The 22,592-nt window shown below is 41.8% G+C and overlaps 1 protein-coding gene across 6 annotated transcripts in view; it reads left to right on the forward strand.

Moving 5' to 3' along the window:
• Nucleotides 1-22,592, forward strand: part of LOC149233908 (uncharacterized) — a 334,987-nt gene that overhangs the window by 38,148 nt on the left and 274,247 nt on the right. For 5 of the 6 annotated variants that reach the window (XM_089371675.1, XM_089371677.1, XM_089371678.1 and 2 more), the window contains exon 2: nt 16,506-16,639. In XM_089371675.1, the coding sequence (XP_089227801.1) occupies nt 16,506-16,639 (134 nt within the window). Of the gene's footprint in view, nt 1-16,504; nt 16,640-22,592 lie in introns of those variants that run through there. The other variant, XM_089371680.1, reaches the window with a different exon arrangement.

Here is a 22,592-nt window from a genome sequence, read left to right on the forward strand (position 1 = left end):
TTAATAGTTTTGCCTACAACCCCTATAGGTAAATCCTGTAGAATGCCAAAAGGATGGAACCCACGGCCATCAAAAGCCTTTAGAATTGGCGGGGATTGATTAAGTGTTGGAGAAGTAAGCGATCTCCAACACTGGATCGACATAATACACGTTGAAGCTCACCCATCAATTACAGTCCTATAGCAAGGTCTGTTTTTTACTAACACTGAAATCTAGAAAGCCATTTGATGAGGTAAGCGAGGTGTACTATTTTCTAAATCGAAAATTATAAGGTTCGAGTCCTGAATATCAACAATTCCCATAGCCGACAATAGCAATTTACGTTGTGCTGGACATGATTGCAGCACCTCCAAAGCCGACGTTGCTGAAGGTGAAATAGCTAGATCTTCAACAATGTTATAGTTCTGAGCAGCTCTCGCATGTGGATTGAAAGCTGACTTTCGAAGTATACCCTTGGCGGGCGGTTTGATTACTAAGTCTGGGTTAGGTTTCTCGATCTGTAGTGGATCGGAACTGGGAGTTGAAGTTGATGGGTTCGAATTAGAAGATTCTGCTTCCTTACCACCAACAGGACTTTTACTTCCATAATGTTGCGATCGTGTTGCAATCCTAACATGGGACATCATCATTATGGGTTATTCTGAGGCATTTGAGGAAGAACCTATCATTTTACTATCTTGACTAGGAAAAGGATCCTTCAAAACAACAGGCGTTTGAGAACCTTTAACAATTTTCGCAACCTCAACGCGACGAGGGCAGTCTCTTGTAAAATGCTCTTCGTCACAAATGAGACAAGGATAACGAGGTTTGCGTTTCTCATCAGTAGATTCCGTTTTTTCTGATTTCTCTTTTGAATTTTTATCTGATTTATTTTTCTTCTTCCCCTTCTTCTTACCGCCAGATTTTGATTTGGCCGTAGATGACTCTACAACATGAATATCGGCAGAAATTTCCGCGGAAGAGTCTCCTGTCGGGGAATCTGGTAAAGTTATGATAGGAGAAGAATTCTTGGAATATTTCTTCTTACTTTTGGTATTAACTGTACCAATCATACCATCAGCAGCATGAGACCCTGAAGGAGCTGCAGTTATTTGATTTTCTTTAGGAAGGTCGGGGATTTTCTCGTGTAAGGTACCCGACTGCGTATAAACGAGGTCAAGGTACTGAGCTTAAGCAATTACTTGCTCTTCAGTAACGACTCCTGCCTTAGCTACATCCTCAGTGATTTTAGGTAATAATGATTTGACAAACCATTCTGCTAAGATCTGATCCAGAATAAAAACTTTCAGTAAACGCCATCGACGTCTCCATTCATGAATGTGATCTGAAATATAAGTTGGCGTTGACTGTTTTAATGAAGTTAATAATTTCGTGCCATTGTCATATCTAACTAGCAACTGAAAATGAGTTAAAAACGAAGTAGCTAGCTGACTAAAGTTATAAAAAGAGGCTCGCGGTAACTCAATGTACCACTTGGCCGCAAGACCAATTAGAGTGCATTGAAAAAGTTGTAAACGAATTGAATCATCTGAAATGGAGTTAGATGCACACCAGAGGTGATAAGTCATCACATGGTTTGACGGATCCTCTCCTGATTTACCCTCAAACTTTGGGATGTCACTGGGCAACTTATTCGGCATTGGCGGCCAAAACGGAAGATAATTAATCGGATCGTTCGTAAGGCGCGACAAGTCAGGCAAGTCCAAAGTTGCAATGAATGGTAATTGACGATTAGGGTCTCGAAAACCCTGGGTCATGAGACCAGCCCCAGGAGGAGGATATCCAGGATAACTAGGAATTGGAATTGCATTTGGGATATTATATCCTCCCGGAAAACCAGGATTAACCGGACCGTACTGGGGTTGTTGAGGTTGCTGATAAGTATATCCAGGGTACGGTTGATACTGATAGACTGGGTTCTGCACAGCAGGACCGAATTGGTACTGTCCCTAGTACGGTTGATAAGTAAATTGAGGTTGACTTGTGACAACCGTACTTGGACCAGGTTGTCCTACAGGCATTTGAACCGAAGTCTGAATTGTAGGTCTAGAATGAGGTAAAGATGCTTGAGGAATTGATACAGGAACAATAGAAACTGGAGCTGTTGATACTCCAGAAGTAAGTGGGATAGATGGAACAGATGTTGCAGCAGTTGTCACAGTCGTTTGAGGCGGAGTTCGAGGCGAACTAGGCCCAGGCTGAGAAACTACAGAAGGTGCAGAAGTTTGAATAGTAGGCTGGACAAGTTGCTAGGTTGAACCAGAAACCAAGGGTTGTCCAGATTGAGATGACAACTGCACGTTCGGTTGCAAGATCTGTTGAGATTGAGATGGATCCCACACTAAGTTCATTCCGGGGTATGGACCCATTGAAGGTTGAGCATATTGAGGACCATAACCGGGTTGAGGGTAGGGTTGATAATTCAAAGGTACATTTCTAGCTCCTTGGACAAATGATTGACCTGAAGGTGGTTGGAAACCTTGGGTTGGGTACTGACCTTGAGGTTGATAACCTTGAGGCACGTACTGATACTAGGGTTGACCTTGAGATACATATTGATACTGGGGTTGACCTTGAGGTACATACTGAGTTTGGGGTTGACCTTGAGGAATGTACTATCCCGAAGGTATGTACTGTCCTTGAGGTTGCCCCCCAGGCGGTAATTGGGTACCTTGAGGTTGCCCCCCAGGCGATAATTGAGGACCTTGAGGTTGCCCCCCAAGCGGTAACTGACTACCTTGAGGTTGCGGATTTGGAATGGTACCTGACATCATAAGAATATCTTCTACACTCAACGGCTTAGTTCCGTTATTACCAGTTAATAACCCTTGTTCAACAGGTTGAGGAGATGCTCTCGAAAAAGTACCAGTAAGTGACTGATACCCAGAGGGAACAAAAGGACCACCATATAAAAAAGTTTATGGAGATTGAGAAAACATGGATGACTGTCTCGACATATTCAAAGGAGGATAATAACCTCTAGGTGTTGGATGATAAGGAATGCGAGGTGGTGAAAAACTCAGTCCCGCATTTTCTAAAAAATTGGTCAATGAAAGATACCAAGCGTCCCTCCTAGGTGGACTGTAAAAGATCGATTCACACTCCCTAAGTTCTATAGCTGGTTGATTTTCAGGGACGGATATACCTTCTTCCGGAGTAACAAGTTCTTCAATAGCAATAAGTCCAGAAGGAAGATTTTGGGTAATGACTCTTTCTACCCTGGGTGAACCAGGACCACTGGAAGTTGGAGAGGCAAATCATGATGATGGAGTAGCAGCAGGTTTAGTTTCAGGTTCAGATAATTCAAGTTCCTCGACTAATTCACTAGTAGAAGAAAAACTACCAGTAACTTCGGAAAATGAAACAGGTTCAATAATATACTCTGGTGCTTGAACTTGATAATCAGGATGTACAACTAAAGAAGATTCTCCTTCTTCGGGTGACCCAACTCTACTGTCACTAGGAGTTACAAGGGCTCGTAGCCCTTCAAGCTGGCTTGGTGAAAACTTAGGAGGTTGGCCCGAAGTCTACGGGACTGCCTTGGTAATTCAGCCACGATTAAATATTTTAATTACTTCACACACAAACAAATAAAAATCTCAATGAAAAACACCTAAAGTCTCTAAAGAACCAAACAATTTTGAATCACACGCCTAAAGAATCTAGGAGGTCAAACCACACACAAACAGTAACTTTCCATACCGAAAACACTAGGTGGTGATGAAATCCAATGTCGCAGAATTCAATATAGAAATGGCGGTTGGAACAGTTACCTCGACAACCTGCTTAATGAATAGACTGGCACAAGTTTCTCCACTAAACCGTCTCGAGTGAAGAGAACCCCCCATAAAATCCAAGTGAGTCTAGCCGACGTTTGCTCCAGGTACAGTGGGATATTCCCTCCACCGTCACCTTAGGAAAGAATCCTATAGATTATGGTCACTATGGTTACCAACGGAAACAAATATACCTGGGGGAACAGTCTGTGATCCGATACACACGCAAGGGCAGAGTAGAAAGCTCAATCCCCTTGAAGGCTCCTTGACATAATCCAAGGTTTAACAACAAGTGACCCCGGCTCCTCGACAATGGTTAATCCGAGGTTTACCATTTTTAATACGTGTATATCTTCTATCGTTCCCAATGAGGAAGGATTAATTACCCCACTGGTTCGGATACGATCTCGTGCTTGACTCCTTTAAGAGGAGCTTCCCAGAGCTTCCCAGAGCTTTCATTATTGATTATGAGGGGTTTAATTAGTTTGCCTTAAACTGGATCCAGATGATTCACTTAAAAGGAAGACATTGGATTTGCTTTATAAAATGACAAAATCCAACAACGTTGAAGTAATTGCAGAACGCATGATCAACATCAACGACTCTCACTATAAAACAAAATTAGCATCAAGATACGCTGGATATACGAGGCATTGCTGAAGATACACCTGATTAGGAAATTTAAAAAAAAATTAGAAAAATCGCAGTTTATTTTGGGTGACTGGCTGCATTTATTGACTCGGTCGAGTCATGCAATAACTCGGTCGAGTCAGTCATGACTCGGCCTCCCGAATTGGTTTTTCTGTCGGGTCAATTTTTTTTTTAATGACTCGGATCAACTCGGCCGTTTCGGATTCGATTCGGCCGAATTTTAAAACAGAGGTCCTCCTAGGCCGTGTTCATTGTGGAGATGGACATCTTGCAGTGATAGGTGGCAGTGCTCCGTGCCCTATGTTGGTCTTCATCGGTGCAGCACAGGAAGACCATATTGTGAAAATTCCTAGATTTGAAGGAATCCGTACTGTAGCAAATCTAAATCTACTTCACCTACTTGATTGTTTTGAATTACATTCATCAAGTTATTCTTTTGAATACTAAAGTAAATTACTTCTGCAGCCTACACTAATTAAATTATTTGATCTCATAAAACAAAAAACAGAGCAACGAACAAGATACATAGGACACACTTATTTTTGGACACAATAGTCCTCGGAAAAACCTAATGCGGGAAAACCGGTGCAGCAGCTCTGAGGGTTTATTATTATGCAGGAGAAATAAATGAATACAAATCTAGGATGCTCATATAGCAATCCTTTATAGAGAAAATTCTGGTGGAAAACCTGAGTGAGTTTTACCTCACTTCACCTGGCATAATTTCGGCTGATTCGACACAAGATTGGCTAACCCCGACTATTTCTACGCTGGTCCTACATTAGCTTTTCAGGCTCTGCGTCAGCTCCTCTGCCCTTTACGTCAGCTATCCCGACAGTTCCGGATTTTGCGTGACAGTCGACTTTTCTGCGTCAGCTCTCCCGGCTACTGCGCTGCCTCTATGTCAGCTCTCCCGACAGTTTCGACAATTCTCGGCAGTTTCGGCTGTTCCAAAAGTTCTGGATTTTGTGTGAGAGGCAACTTTTCTACATTAGCTCTCCCGGCTACTGTGCTGCCTCTCTGAAAGCTCTCTTCGCTTCTCTGTTCTGTATTTTTCGGAAGACCTTGTCCCGGATTTTCTCTTCCTCTCAGCTGCAAGATCTCCCTAATTGATTTTCCTCCTGAGAACTTCTCACCTCAAAAAATCAATTTCCTCAATATGTCTGTGTGTGTTTCCAAATGAACCCCAAGCCTCCATCTTATACTTTTCTTATTGAGTCTTCAACGATCGAGATTAAGTATCTAATCAACGGCTAAGATTAAAACATGACCTGATCCGCCTTCTAGATCATTCTCACCCATATTTTTATTAATACCCATTAATATTTTAATTTCCCTAAGTTTAGGCTTAGGAACTACATTTAAAATATTAATTATTTTAATAAAATACAGTTCGAGTGGAATTTCACCAAACGGTTTCTGGGTTCTTTAGAGCTCATGCGCCTTAGCCTCTCCACCAATTTTCAAGGCTAGAGCACTTCCGATGCTGCCGTAAATCAATGTTGTGTAAATCACGATTGAGATTAAATCGGCGAGGGGAAAAATCGTAAAATCGGGAAAAAATTCCTAAAATACAAAAATATTCATTTTTTTCAATTTTTTTTAATATCTAAAGCGTCTACAACATAAAATAAATACATTGACATGTAAATATGATAAAGAATTAATATATAAGATGTGTAATATCATTTCTAGTGCTACATCACACATAACAGTGAATCATGTCCTGAATAGTAAGCCCTGAATTTTGAGTCCCAACTCAGCCTCAAAATATCAATAAAAGATATAATAATGTATCTCATATCACGAGTCATAATTTCATATACAATGAAATGAACCAAATAACTAATACCACTGATCTCCTCTGCCTCTTTTGCGAGAAAATGCAATAGCTTTCCCTTTCCTTCTAGATGTAGATGCCACTGGAGTTGGCATTGGACTTTGCTGTGCTCTAGAAGCTGAAGAACTAGGAGCTACATGAGGTAGACCACGTCCTCTACTGGTGGCAGGGGTAGCCTGGGTAGGTGGTGTCACCTCCTCTTGTCGCTCCTCCTCCCCCTATACGCCTTCCACTACCTTCTGCTCTAATTAATCATCGACAGACTCCATGAGAGGCCTCTCGGCCTCAACCCTCCATGCAGCAGTGGTGTCAATCCCATCCAATGAGATGGCCTCCATATCAGGTATCCTCTCAAGTTGCCTCACCCACAATCGAAGATTGTAGTAGACGTAGACCATGTCATTAAGTCGCTGGGACTCCAACTTGTACAAAGATTATAAAATAATAATTATAAAAAAAATATTATTTAATGAATTCAAAAAATTAATTGGAAATTTGGAATATTTTAAGTTTTAAGTTTAACCTGTTGTGCTTCTTGTTGTGTATTTTTTCAAATACACTCCAGTTGCGCTTGTATTATGAGGAACTCTATGTTTGGCTGAGGATTTGAATGGCAAGCTTTCGCAGATGGGGTACTCTGGCACCATAGTGAGTCCACCATGCATCTACAACAAAATTACAAATAAGATAAACATAAGAAAAAAATGAAATTTGAAAGTTGAAGCAAAGTATGAAGTTATGAACTTGAAGAGACAATGAAATTTGAAACAAACTAAAAAATGCCTGGCATTTTAGTCTTCCTATCAACCACAACCATCTCAAAGCTAAATGTGCCACCTGCCATCCTGTATATCTCCATTTCTTTGAATATTTCTGCACGTTCTGCTGGAGATCGCACCATCCTCTGAACACAAGTTAAGAATCCATCCATGATCTCAGCATCAAATAAGAACCCACATGGGTAAGAAAATGCGGGGTTCAGGTAGATCCCTGCAGCATGAATGGGACGATGGAGTGTGTTGTTCCATCGTTCATCAAACCCCTCATCTCCCTTATCATCATAGTAGGCCCGCATGGATTCTTTGGCCCTGTCCATGGCCTCATATAAATAGCCCATTGCGGGCTTCTCACCATCAACTAATCAAACAACCTTTACAAAAGGTTTAATAACGCTGCACACCTCCTACACCCCCGCCCAGAAGTTTTCCTGGTATGAAACTAATCTGCATATGGCCTCTCCCTCTGATTTGCGGTTGAATGTCAAAGCATGCCATTCATCTGAAAGAAACTTTCTCTTCACATCCCACATAGAATTCAAGAGGGATTGAAGAGATATGAAACTGTTGGCAAACCATGTAATGGCAGGGCACACCAACTCCTTGTTGGTGAATTTTCTCATCAAGCTAAGTACGGATGCATGATTATATATAAATTTTGTAATGCTTTTTGATGAGTCAATAATATCTTTGACAAAGTAAATTTTTCCTGTGTCCTCCAACATCAAATCAATACAATATGCAGCACAAGGTGTCCAAAATAAAGTAGGACGCCTCTCCATAAGCATCTTTCCAGCAACAACATAATTTGCAGCATTGTCCGTTATGACTTGGACAACATGTTCTGCACCCACCTCCAAAATAAACACATCCAACAAATCACATAATAATTTTGCATCTTTGATATGTGAAGATGCATCAACAGATTTCATAAACATTGTCCCCTTGAGATAATTAACCAAGATGTTTATAAGGGTTCTCCCCTTTTGGTCAGTGTAGCCATCTAACATCACAATGCATCCTGTTTGTGTCCATGATGCCCTAAACTCCTCCAATCTTTTTGATGCAGTCAACCTTTTCATTTTGAAGAATGCGGCCTCTAAAGTCATCATAAGAAGGGATTTTGTACCTTGGGCCAACAATTGTAATAGCATCAACAACAGGCTGGAAAAATGGATTATTCCGTGCAACGCTGCAAGGAGTATCACTCCAAAGGAGAAACTTGCCCAACAACTTGTCAACTTGTTCTTTATCCTTTTTTTTAAGCATTGAAGTGATAGATGGTTGTGAACCAGTCGTAGTTCTAAGAACAAAAAATGATGAGATAGCTACAGGGTTGGTTCTAGACATTGATGCTGAAGTAGAACCAGTGCCACTTCCATATTCACATCCTAACAGACTCCCTGCTAGTTGCTTCTTCAGATCTGCTTTGGTCACTTTGTCTTGCTCTAATTCTTCCAATGATCTCATGGCTCTTTGTATGATTTCCGCATTTGTATTGGTGCAAGGCCCTACATCACGTCCAGGGATTTGTGCAAGGTGATACTTCAATCTATAAACCCCCCCTGACATATGCTGCCCACACAACTTGCAAGACAAGTTTATTCTATCAAACCCTCCATCAGGTTCACCAAATTCCCACAGAGGGTCCAATTTCCTTGGCATGTTTGTAACTTGGTTGAACTCTTGAGTTTTAATGTAAGATGAAGTTTGAAGTTGAACCTATGGCACAATAAAAATTGCAAGTTAAAAAAATAAAATTAAAAATTACATACATGACACAACACATTGAATTTTTGACAAACAAAAAAAAACCTCAACTCAATCCAACAATAATAGAAAAAATGCACATTCAAACCCAATAAAAAATGATGCAAAAAAATAGAGCACAAGAAAAAATTAAACTAATAAATCTAACAATCAAGTTTTTGCATTTTTGACCAAAATGAACCCTCTCCACTCTATGCAACAAAAATGAAAAAAACACCATCAAATCCACTCAAAAATCATTGATAATCAATGGGTTATAGAAACCCAAGCAAAAACAAAAAAAAAACCAAAACAAAATGGCCAAATTTGGTGCCCATACCTGGAAACCATGGTTTGCCGAAGAAATTTGGTCCAAACACGAAGTTCTCTTGCTTGGGATGCTAAAATCTCCTGTTTTTCTCCTCCTTTGCCCTAGTAGACGCCTTCCTCTCCTCCTCAGCTCTCAAACAAGTCCACTGTTTACTAAAAATTAGAAATAAAATTCATCAAATTGCTTATAAAACGCACTGTCCCGGAGGGTCGCGACTTTTTCCGTTCGAATCGCGATTTTTTCAGCGATTTTTTTGAAAATAAAAAACGTGTAAAAATCAGGCGATAATATCAGCAGAGTCAAAAAAATCACAATTTTCGCAACACTGCCAAAAACTAATACACCCTCTTAGCGAGGAAAGTGCTCTAGCAACAATGTCCACCTGCATGCTGCTCTGTTTCTGAAGCACCTCCTTTTTGCACTGTTCCCGCCACCAACACTGTGTTGCTGCTACTACTATACTGCTGCCTATGGCACTGCCACTGCCACTGCCATTGCTGCATCTGTACTACAACTTTCTCTCAAACACTGCATCTGCTATGCTGCTAGCACTGCCCCTGCTAACAATGCATCTGTACTGCAACTCAGCTACTAAGAGAAGCAACTAAAAAACATCCAAAATTAGTTGAACTTCATTGTGTTCAACATAATACAATTAATGTTGGAATTTGACTGCTGCTGATTTTGACCCTCTGAATCTTCTACGCTGCTACTGACTCTTGCACTGTGCCAACTGCACTGCTACCAACCTTACTTTGCGTTGATCAATGTTTGGACCCAAGCCACTGCATTTGTCCTCCAAACACTCCACTGCATCATCTGACATTAATTCCATCTCACTACTACTGAACCTTGGGCTCCCGTAGCAAGGAATTGATTCAAGAGGTGGACTCCTCAAGGATCCTGCCCACATGTAGTCCTCCTGACTACAACTCAATATAGCCCCATCTCCCATCTCCCTCCTGGAGATTGCGTGGGCACTCATGGCAAACTCATCCTCATCAATCTTTTCTAAAGCAATCTTAGGATCATGTTGCTCATCCTTATCCTTTTTCTTCGAAGGACACTAGGATGCATAGTGGCCCATCTTGCCACAACTGAAACATTTCACCTTCAAAATGTCCTCCTTTCGTTTCTGCTTCTTCTGTCCGTTCGATGCTAGAGTTGCGTTCTCCTCCTCCTCCTTCATCTTTGTGCCATTCCCACTGCTACCATTGAGGTTGACTTTCACTAGGTCCCTCCTTAACTCCTGTTGAAGAGCCGCCCACATCTCCTCCCATGAAGGTAGTTTTTCCCTGCCCAATATGCTTTGCACAAAAACTTGCCATTCTTTCGAGACTCCATTTAGGGCTATCCTCACCATCGTGGTTGGCTGAGGAGTGGACCCCACTGCAGCAAAGCTAGTCTCTAGTGTCCTGAAGACGCTGACGATAGAGGTTCACCACTTTTCCTTTCTGCATCAAAGTCCGTTGCAACTTCTACTCTAAATACATCTTCTGCCTGTTCAGAAGAGCCTTCATACAGAGATGACAAGGCTTCCCACATCTCCTGGGCTGTATCCTTGCCCTGCAAGTGTGAGACCACATGATCTCGAACTCCATCGAGAATGAGCCTCTTTGGCTTCCCCTACTCGGCCTTGTACTTCTCTTTTGATCGTTGTCAGCAGGAACAACTACAACACTTTTGACGTAGGCCTCGAGATCATATTCCTCTAGAACAGCTAAGATTATGGTCTTCCATATGACAGTTGGAGGCTCCATCTAACCTGTCCTGATCTCTGATACCATGCGATGCCATCTCACCCAACTATCAAACTGACTCCTCTAGTCACTGCTTAGCACTGCTCAGTGGCTCAGCGAGTGAGAAATTCGAACTTTCTGGCGGAAAGTTCTCTGAGGAGAAAATTCCCCTTCTACGTGTCTTCGCTCTTTTCCAGCGGATTTCTGCCCCGATAGAAATTGTGCCCTTCAAGAACTGTGCTAAGGCTCTACGTCACTCTCTTTGCCTCTGCAAACTCACGAATCGGAAATCGCACCTCTGTCGTCTCACTCAGAGAGAGATTTCCTCGGATCTGCTTCTCGGCAAGGATTGTGCAATCCCTTCAAGGGGATTCGAATTGCTGCCAAGTGTAGCTTTCAGCCTCACTGCTCAACACTGGATCTGCTCATCCTATTTCAAAATCAATGCTCTGATACCATGTGAAAATTCCTAGATTCGAAAGAACCCTACTGCAGCAAATCTGAATCTACTTCACCTACTTGATTTTTTAAAATTACATTCATCATGTTATTCTTCTGAATACTGAAGTAAATTACTTTTGTAGCCCACACTAATTAAATATTTGATCTCATGAAACAGAAAACAGAGCTAAGAACAAGATAAATAGGACGCACTTATTTTTGGACACAATAGTCCTTGGAAAAACCCATTGCTAGATAACTGGTGCAGTAGCTCTAAGGGTTTATTATTATGCAGGAGAAATATCTGAATACAAATCTAGGATGCTCATCTCGCAATCCTTTATAGAGAAAATACTGACGGAAAATTTGAGTGAGTTTTACCTCATTTCACTCGGGAAAATTTTGGATGATCCGGCACAAGACTGGCTAACTCCGTCTATTTCTGCGTTGGCCCTGTGTCAGCTCCTCTGCCCTCTGCCTCAGCTATCCCAGATGTTCCGACAGTTCTCGATAGTTTCGGTTATTCTGGATTCTGCGTGATAGACAACTTTTCTGCGTGAGCTCTCTCGGCTAATGCGTTGCCTCTGCGTCAGCTTTCTCGGCTGTTTCGGCAGTTCTGGATTCTACGTGACAGGCAACTTTTCTGCGTTAGCTCTCCTGGCGACTGCGCTGCCTCTCTGCAAGCTCTCTCCGCCTCTCTATTCTGTATTTTTCGGAAAGTCCTTCTCCCGGATTTTCTTTGCCCCTCAACTATAAGATCTCCCCAATCGATTTTCCTCTTGCGAACTTCTCACCTCAGAAAATAGATTTCCTCAATCTCTCTGTGCGTGTTTCCAAATGAACCCCAAGCCTCCATCTTATATTTTTCCTATTGAGTCTTCAACGGTGAAGATTAAGTCTTTAATCAACGACTAAGATTAAAACATGACTTGATCCGTCTTCTAGATCATTCTCACCCATATTTTGATTAATACCCATTAATATTTTAATTTCCCTTAGTTTAGACTTAGGAACTCCATTAAAAATATTAATTATTTTAATAAAATACAATCCGGGTGCAATTTCGCCAAACGGTTTCTGAGTTCTATAGAACTCATGTGCTTTAGCCTCTCCACCAATTTTCAAGGCCAGAGCACTTCCGATGCTACCAAAAACTAACACATAGTGGGCTGAAGTCCCCAAGAAGCTGAGGAGCAACAGTGGGCAGTTGAGAGTTGTTCACAAGTAGAGCTGTGAACAACTTGACAGGAGTCTCGATGTGTTGTGGCCTTGATGGAATAAGGCACAACTAGTGAGTAGATTGGATAGCTGAGGTTCAGTGGTCAGATGGACTTGGATCGTTGATAGAGGTAGGCGCTGCAGATTGGGAACCGAAGGACTGGGTAGGTACAGGCTATAGCCGAGAAGAGCTGAGAGAGCATATGACAACTAGATGGTCAGAGTATCTTGTTGAGGTTAGATTGGTTGTCGATGGACTGACACCAAGCCCCAGTTTTGTATCTTGTATCAGTGGATGTATGAGGGCCATTATCCCTGGTACGGGAGCCCTAGACTGTTGTATTATATGTTGTTTAATATAATGAAGTTGTGTTGAAAATTGTAAAAAGTTGTCTATATTTTGTGCACTTGTAGATTTACTGTTGTTTATATTCCACTGTGCAAAGTAGTTCTATTGAGATTCTTGGTTTGGTAGCGTCAGATATTTTAAGACTCTAACCTAGACCTAAGGTTGTGGAAAATGAACACGGTATCAGAGCACGTCTGAGCTACTTTTAGGGACATTGAATCGGAGTGTGCACAACGAAGCAACTCAAAGGGAGTTGTGGGTGTCTAGATAATGGAGCAGAGGGTTCAGCTGAAGAAATGGAGATGTGGTCTTGATTGGCTTGGCATCGAGATTCGTTGGGCGTTCTGGTGGATTGGTGGTGAGCCCGGTGAACAACAGTTTGTTGTAAGGAAAATTGTTGATCATAGACTTCCATTGATTTGTCATGGATGGTTGGGACAACTTGAGGGTTCCCTTTGCTTGGATGAGATCAGGTTGATCGAGATGGCTTCATGTGATGGACTTTAGATAGGCAGCGTAGAATCCTCCTCGGATCGTGATGTTGCATTTACGAGATTGGTGGGATTTGCACGAGTGGTATTTGATCCAAGAGGATGAGTGCTTGCAGGACAGAGCCAGTGGAGATCGTGTAGGCTCAGAAGGAGACTAGCCTTAGAGCGAGCAACCCTATGGAGGTTTGAAATCTTTAGGTTCGAATGTGATGAGGTAGAGGCACTACCGAGATTGTCGGATTCATTCTATAGGGTATGCTGAAGTGATGGATGCCAGATGGGCTAGTGTCGTCACCGGAGATGGTGATGGTTACTTCCTAGTCTTGGATGTACATCCTTTGCTAAGACGGAGTGTTGATTTTTGTGTAGCTTGGGAGGTACTCCAAGCCCTAGTGTTTAGGGTTTAGAGGGCAAAACGCCCCAAGTAGGCTTATGGGCTTGGAACCCAAGCATGGGGTTTTGCACCCATCAAGATTTGGGCTAAACCATGAAGAATTTGAGCATGGGAAAATTTGAGGTGATAGAGCTTGGCATGTTGATTCCAACGCTTCGAAGATCACTCAAATTGGAGCTCTAGAAATGAAGTTGTGAATTTTTGAAGTTGTGGAGTGGGCTTGCTTAAGGTCGGCCTTGCAGTTGGAAACCTTATGACAACTGGACAAGCCCTCTTCAAGGAATTTGTTGGAGCCCTCTATTAGTGTATATATAAGAGGTGTTGTGGAGTTATTTGAGACATCCCAAGTGCACGTTTCATAGAGAAACATAACAAAAGCTTAGCCGCAACCTTGAAGGGAGAAATAGGTCCGATTTAGGGCATCATTTGCACTGTTTGCTGGGCCAAAAGTTCAGGGAAGGATGCCGCTGCTTCAGGGAGTAATTTTGGATGGATAAGCATGGGTTTTGGTGCCTGTTATGTCTTGTGTGGTTAGCCGCAGGTCTGTTCTATTGTGAGGGTAATGCACAACCCTAAATTACGATGGTAAGAAGGTTGCATAATATACCAGAGGGTTGGAACCAGGCCTATACATCAACGTAGAACAACAAGATCACAAGATGAGAATGCCATAGCTGTAAGGGATAGTTAGGACATGAGATGATGGGTCAACTGTTAGCTAATAGTTGCCCTAACCAATCAACGTCACCTACAACAGAGAAGCTTCAGATCTCAAGGTATGGTATGTTGTTTTAGTGTTGAATTTGTGTAAGGGATGGAGTCCTAGTATGGAAATATTTGCTTGTCATCTTTGAGAACTGTTAGTAAGGTGACAAGGTGCGCTAGACATGCTGTCATAAAGGACCTTGTACAATAGAAGGAGGGCACACTTGGCAGTTCTAGATTAGGACAGTTGGAGGACATCTTAAGGGCAATTACATCAACAGTTTGGTATGTGTCATGTCAAGAGGAGTAATAGAATGATGCAGAGCATTTTGGTCATACTCTTGAGTTGATGATTTGCAGATAGATTGGTGCCTAGATTTGTGCGATAGCTCCTCTATTGCAGAGAAAAGGGCGGATATGGAGAAGCCTGTTGACAGCCGTGTGTCAGGGTCTCCTAGGTGTGAGGATGCCCTAACTAGGTGCAGATGCTACAACATGGACTTGGTCACTCATGGACTGTTGGATGGCAACGAGAGAGTGGACCAAGTGTGGACGTGATTGGGAATTTATTGTCTACTGGAGGACAACATGATAATTCCTAAGTTGGAACCCAGTGTACAACACTTTGATGGACAAAAGTAGTTGCTAGAGTGGCAATTGTTGAGCTCAAGGGTTTGATCAACAAGTAGAGCTGTGAACAACTCGACATGAGTCTCGATGTGTTGTGGCCTTCGTGGACTAAGGCACAACTACTAAGCAATTTGGATAGTTGAGGTTCAGTGGTCAGATGGACTTGGATTGTTGATAGAGGTAGGAGCTGCAGATCAGGAGCCAAAGGATTGGGCAGGTACATAGTATGACCGAAAGGAGCTAAGAGAGCATGCGTTAGCCAAATGGTCAGAGTATCTTGTTGAGGGTAGATTGGTTGTCGATGGACTAACACCGAGCCCCAACTTTGTATCTTGTATCAATGGATGTATGAAGGCCATTATCCCTGGTACGGGAGCCCTAGACTGTTGTATTATATTTTGTTTGATATAATGAAGTTGGGTTGAAAATTGTAAAAAATTTTCTATATTTTGTGCACTAGTAGATTTACTGCTGTTTATATTCCGCTGTGCAAAGTAGTTCTGTTGAGATTCTTGGTTTGGTAGCATCAGAGATTTCAAGACTCTATCCTAGACCCAAGGTCGTGGAAAATCAACAATTTCTAGACAATTTTTGGAATTGTAAACCTTGCTGAAGAATAATGTCTCCTAGAAGAAAAGTTGCTGGGTTTTCTCCCAAGTTTGGGTTTTTCAGGGTAAATTTGTTGCTTTTATTGTGCATGGCTGTCTCTTTATGATCTTATTGTTTTCGCTGCATTACCATTGAGATTTTCTATGTATAATTGCTTAATGATATTAGTGGCATAAGATAAACTGGTTGAAGATCATCAGGAGGTAATTATCAGATGAGAAAATTGGTTTCCACTGTTCATCTTGTAGAAAATTTATCAACACTAAAGCATTTGTGTGAAAGAATTGACTGTGAAATACTAAACTATGATATGTAGGCCTCTAATAATGAGTTTAATTCTGCAGCCTGTCACGTGGTGAAAACAATTAAAAATTAACTTTGAAGAAAGATTGATGTTAGTTGCAACTTATCTGGTGGTTACAGTTGTGTTGCTACTTGAAGATTTTGCATGCAATCCTAGCAATTGGTGAGGGGTATTAATCCACGAAGGCTGCTATTTGTTGACTGGAATCATCTTTGTAAGAGATTTTATTGTTAATAGTAATAACGGTGTAGAAATGTTTGATTAGTGAAGAATAGATGGGCTTGAGATGTTAATAGTAATTAGTGTCCTAAATATAAGAAAGTAATTTTACTATATTATTCTGCAACTTCTGAGGAAATAACAGCAAAGCTAGGTAGGATTGTTGATTTCCAGATGCATGAAAATTGTGAGCCATGTGGCCACTTTATCTTTCAATTTTGTCTCTTTAATTACAAGTTTTGGTAGGTTTTGAAAAGTCGTGTACATGGATTTTGGCATGCAGCTCTGCGAGCTGCAGTAGAAGCAATACAAAAAGAAGACTTTCTGTCACACACAGTTCACAGCAGATCTATTAGACAGGAGCAGCATGTGCGGCGTGATGTGGTTGGGTTCAAAATTGGCACGAATGCATCATTGGTATGTGTTAGTGTAGCATTCTAAAGGAAATACTGAAGACATATGTACTTAAGCCTAGTATGGTCATTACGTCTGCTTTGATCTAGCACTAGTGTGGAAGACATTTGATGTTGTTTGAAAGAAGAAAGAAGATAGAACCATGCTTGGATGCCACAGATCAATTCGTTCCTGTATCAAGATATTACCATTTACCAAATAGATTGGGGCTTCTTTTGATCGATATCTGTCTTTAAATTTCCATTAGAAGTTTAGAGATGTTTCTGCATCGGTAGGGATATGAATAAAAAATGGACAAATCTATTGAGTAAGGATGGATAAAGAGTTTGTTGCTATCTGTACTGTCTGCTTTTCTTTGTTATGAGTAAAACCAAGAAGAGACGACCAATGAAAATATGTGATAATGATCATAATGTGATCTGTTATTGAAGCTGAATTTTAAATAGTGAATGCGTATTAAGCTATTCAATTAATTTCTCAGTCTCGTGTTAGAAGTTTTGCAGTTTCAAAACAAGGTTTTTCCTATTGCTAGGCACTACAGAGTGTGAAACAGTATAGAGACTCCTGATGTTTTAAATTATTTTCTACAATCCAGGAAGCAAAATCCTGTAGAATGGCTTATGTAGTTGTGTTAATCTTGGGAGGAGGCTCCTCCTTGATTTTTTCTCATAGAGTTGTCTTGCATAGTCAAACCATTGATTGGTTGTAATATTATTTTCAATTCGCTTCTTCCTTGGTTGAAATTCCTGCCAAAAACGCTTTGGGTGATTCCTGCCTAGATATATTAACTCTTCTTGCCTTGTTTGCATGAACTCATCTTTTTTCTTTGTTACAATATGCTTATATAACTTTACATTCATCTTCTCCTCGCCCTCCTTTTCAAGGTTTTTCTTGCCATTTTGCATTACTTATCAAACCAAGCATTTACAGGAAAACAATTTGATTCAGATTTCCTATTTTTTGCAAGGTATAATCCAAGAGGCTGGGTACTTCGAGGATCTTGCCCCTCATCGCCTGTAGTCCATCTTACTACAACTCGATGTCTCCCAACTTCCTCTCAAGTGGTGTGTGATAATTCATGGCACAATCATCATCTATCTCCACTTCCTTCTCCGCCCTTGCTGGCGCAACCTTCGTCTCGGAAGCCTCTCCTTTGCTCTTCCTTGAACACTAGCTCACATAGTGACCCAGTTACCCACAGTGGAAGCATTTGACCTTGGAGAGGTCTTTCTTCTTTTGTTTCTCCTGCTTTCCCTCAGATGCTAGGGCAGTGTCCTCCTCTTCCTCCTTCTTGATTCTGACCCACTTGCTACTGCTTCCCGCCTTGGTCAGTGTTCTGATCTCTTCTTGACGAAGAGATGTCCACAGTTCCTCCCAATCTGGAAGGGTTGACCTGCCCGGTATGCTCGTGACAAACACCTCCCAATCTTCTGAGACTGCGTTCAGGGCTGTCCTCACCATCAATTCTTGATCCGACATGGCCCCATGGAAGTCAGCTGATCCCAGATCTCCTTCAATCGACCGAGGAATGTGTTGATTTGTTCTCCCCTCTGCATCTGGTATGATCGCAACTAATTTTCTAGTAGCATCTTCCTTTGCACAGAAGTACGCTGATACAACTTCGTCAGGGCCTCCCACATTGCATTTGCCGTTTCCTTTTCGGCAATATGTGGTACTACATAGTCTTTGATGTTGGAAATAACACTGAGAGGGGGGGTGAATCAGTATTATCAAATCAATTATTTTTCATTTCACAATTAGATTTGTATACGCTACTTCAGTTATAGGAAATTGCGTATGTATGCTACTGTGTCTAAAGCAACCAGCGTATATCAATAAACTTATGATTCATTAAATGTTGATCTTTAATCAGTGCATCAGAACTTCATTAACCATAAGAACCGTAAATAGGGGCAGTAAAACAAAACAGATTATCACACACATGGACACAAGATATAAGGTGGAAATCCAATGTGGGTGAAAACCACTTGCTGCAATTTGTCTTTATCTTCTTTTAATAAGAAACTTCTTTTTACAATATTTCTGTACTGGTGCAGTCTTATACATGCAGAAGGCTACAACCTTCTCTCGTTCTCCAGCTTCTCTTGGAAGGGAGCTACAACCCCCTTAGCTCTTGTACTAGTTGATGTACTAGTACGTAGGTGCTGACCTACAGAAGGCTACAACCTTCTCTTTTCTTCCAGGGACCACGTTTCATAAATTTTCAGACTGGATCCATCAATAACAATAATCAAACATCAAATACATCTGCATCAACCAATCTCCTTTGCTTCAATAAAAAATGAATCAAACAATTACTTCTCTGTTAAGTTATGGTATGTTCTATGCTTATAACAGTTTACTTCTTTTTCTTATTATATTTCATCGATTAGCAATCACATGTACATAAAGTAAAGTGCAGATAGAACATTAAACGATCGACAAAAAACAAGCCAAGACAAGAGATACAAGATGTGGCGGCTAGCCAGGGACAAACCCCACAATGTGTGGGGAAACCCTTTGATCAAATCTTCTTTTATCTTCAATAATTCAGCAGAGAGAAATAGTACAATAAATCTGATTCATATCAGCAGTAGCAAACCCTAGATCAATAGCATCAGCATTAGCGGCTTCATTATCAAACTAGGGCAGACCATATCTCACAAACCGATAGTCGGATTGACTTCATTCCACCACCAAAAGTTTCGGCTTCCAGAGGAGTTTCAGATGAACCTACAATGCAGTTCAGATGAGGAGATCTTCTAGGCCATGCAAGTCAATCTTGGCTTCTGCAGTTGCAGTTTCAGTTTCAGCAGTTTTCGGCTTCAAACTAGGGCAGTCGATATTTTGCAAATCGTTCGTCGGATTGACTTCATTCCACCACCAAAAGTTGCGGCTTTCAAAGGAGGTTCAGATGAACCTACAACGCAGTTCAGATGAGGAGATCTTCTAGGCCACGCAAGTCAATCTTTGCTTCTGTAGTTGCAACTTCAAATTCAACAGCTTCCGGCTTCACATGTGTGAGAGAGAGAGACCCATTTCAGCGCAGTAGAGAAGAGACTCATATCTGCGCAGTAGAGAGAGAGATGTGATGAGATGAGTGAGTCTAAATGAGGAAAAGTCCTCTTATATTTATACACAACTTTGGTGGGTGAATAGATGCGACTGTTGGGCTTCTGAGCCTACATGAGTTGTAGGTCGGCTTGATAATAATTCCATAATCAAAATAAATTCATATCTCCATGAATACTTATCGGAATTGGATGATCTTTATATCAATCCTACACCTCTCGACGAGAGGAATCTAATAAAAATATTATTAGCCATGAATAAGATGACCCACATGAAGTTTTGCCCTGGTTGCCAATTTTAACACTCCCTTTCAACCATGGAGAACTTCATCTGCAATCTGTCTATCGGTCGTTACTATTCATACATCAAATGCACTGCCTTGTACAGCCTGACCCTTGCCCTGCTCTGCTCTATTTTGTCTGTTCTGCTTTGTCTTGTTCTGCCCTGCACTGATCTGTACTGTTTTGTTCTGTTCTGCTCTGCTCTTGCATTGTTCTGTTCTACTCTGCTTTTGTCCGAATTATGAAGAAGAAGAAATGATCGAGGATGTATCATACTGACTCAAAGTCAGTCTCAGAGCATGTACCACTGGTCCCAGACCAGTCTCAACCAACCCAAAGTCAACGTCATAGTGAGTACAACTCCAATGGTCCCAGACCAATATCATCCTCCACTGACTCAAAGTCAGTCTCAGAGTATGTACCACTGATCCCAGACCAGTCTCAACCAACCCGAAGTCAGCGTCATAGTATGGTACAACTCCTACCACTGGTCCCAGACCAGTATCATTGATCCCAGATCAATGGAGGTCATCCTAGCGTAGGGAGTATGGTAGTTACAACGATGCGTCCATCGGTACTACTATGGTCCCTAAATTCATTTCCCTGCTCATTGATCAGATGAGAGGTACTTCCCATGAGTCCCAGACTGCATGGGTAGGATGCCTCGACAGGAGAACTAATCAATCCTATCCTCACAGGAGAACACATCAATCCTGCTACAATTGCCATGGAGAACACATCAATCCAGGTTTCCATGGAGAACACATCAATCCAGGCCTCACAGGAGAACTAATCATCCTGCTACACAGGAGAGCGAATCATCCTGTTCCACAAGAGAGCGAATCATCTTGTCCCACAAGAGAGCGAATCATGTTGTTCTAGTGTGCACCACCAGGGGAGGGTGAGTCACCCTGTGGTCATATGTTGCTCCAGTAGGAACCGCAAGCCCACAGAGCTCCCAGAGCTCAATGTATGCAACATGCAGGACCCTTGTACAAGGGTTTCTTGCCGACTCCAAGTCATTTGGGAAAATCACAGATTAGATCTTTCCTCGGGGCTTTGACAAGGTGTATCAACCTGTACATCATCTTAATGTGATGGAGCTTCCTTGCTCATCGACTTACCATATCCCAGATGATGTCTATCTACTGGAGCAATTGACGAATACGGGATTCCTCAATAATCGAATCCCACCTTTGGTTGTTACAGAGAATCACAGTGGTATCCAATGTAAATCCAAACAACTCACTAAAGAGCTTTCGCAACCAGACTGCCTCACACGAGGTTATGCTAGCAACAATATATCCTGCTTCGGCGGTGCTCAAAGCCACCGACTTCTGCTTCCTGCTCATCCAGGATATCGAAGCAGATCCCAAGGTGAAACAGTACCCGGAAGTGCTCTTACGGTCCACCACACTGCCTGCCCAATCAACATCAGTATATCCAAGTAGTCTCACATCTCCGGCAGTGTATCTTAATCCATGAGAGATTGTGTCCTGAAGACATCTCAGAAGATTCCTGGCATCAATCCAGTGAGGCTCAACCAAATATGAGCTCACAATGCTAACTGCAAAACATATGTTCGGATGGAGGTTCACCAAGAACATCAATGCGAATGAGTTTTTGAAACTCAGAGGCATTTCCCAAGTCTGGTCCGACATCACTACCATATAACTTCTAAAAGTTAAGATCCTCGAGGTAGTCACAGGCTTGCAGTCCATCATACCGAATCTAACCAATATATTTACCACATATTTTCCTTGAGATAGGAAAATTTCCCTTAGCTTCTGCCACACTTCAAGTCCTTGGTCCTTTATTTCAAATTCAGAAGCCATCTCCCTCTTACATTTGTGAATGAGAGGGTTTGCATTTGTTAGAAAGAGGTCATCCACATACAACACCAGTATGAGAGGCTTGTCATCTTCAACCTTAAAGTAAAGGTTAGGATCAGCTTCACTCCTAGTGAATCCCAACTTCATCAAGTAGCTATCGATCCTCTCATACCATGCTCGGGGTGCTTGCTTCAGCCCATAGAGAGCTTTCTTCAACCTGCATACATGAGATTTTCGATCATAAATCTCAAATCCTTCGGGTTGCTCCACGTAGACCTCTTCTTTGTTCGAGCCATGCAAGAACGAAGTCTTGACATCCATCTGATGTAGGTTCCATCCTTGTGAAGCGGCAAGGGCTATGATCGAGCGGATGGTTGTATATCTGGCAACAGGTGCAAATATCTCATCATAGTCTATACCTTCCTTTTGGGAGAAACCTCGAGCAACAAAACGAGCCTTATACTTTTCCGTACTTCCATCTGCTGCATGCTTTATCTTGTAAAGCCATTTGGAAGTAACAACAGTCTTGTCCTGGGGTCTGGGAACTACTTCCCAAACACCATTCTTTATGATAGACTCATATTCTTCGGTCATAGCATCCTTCCATACTTGATGCTTGACGACATCTGAGAATGACGAAGGCTCATTTTGTATGATCGTGCTCATGATGGTCAGGTATCCCTGATACCTGTTAAGTTTCTTACTTTGATGGAAGGTTCCTCAGGGTCCAGCATGTCCTTCAGCATCATCAAGTAGCCCCTTAAGCCATGA

Source organism: Pinus tabuliformis, chromosome 8 (assembly GCF_031772625.1).
Source record: "Pinus tabuliformis cultivar Carrire ecotype Pingquan chromosome 8, CPIR1, whole genome shotgun sequence".
Classification (NCBI taxonomy): Eukaryota; Viridiplantae; Streptophyta; class Pinopsida; order Pinales; family Pinaceae; genus Pinus; species Pinus tabuliformis.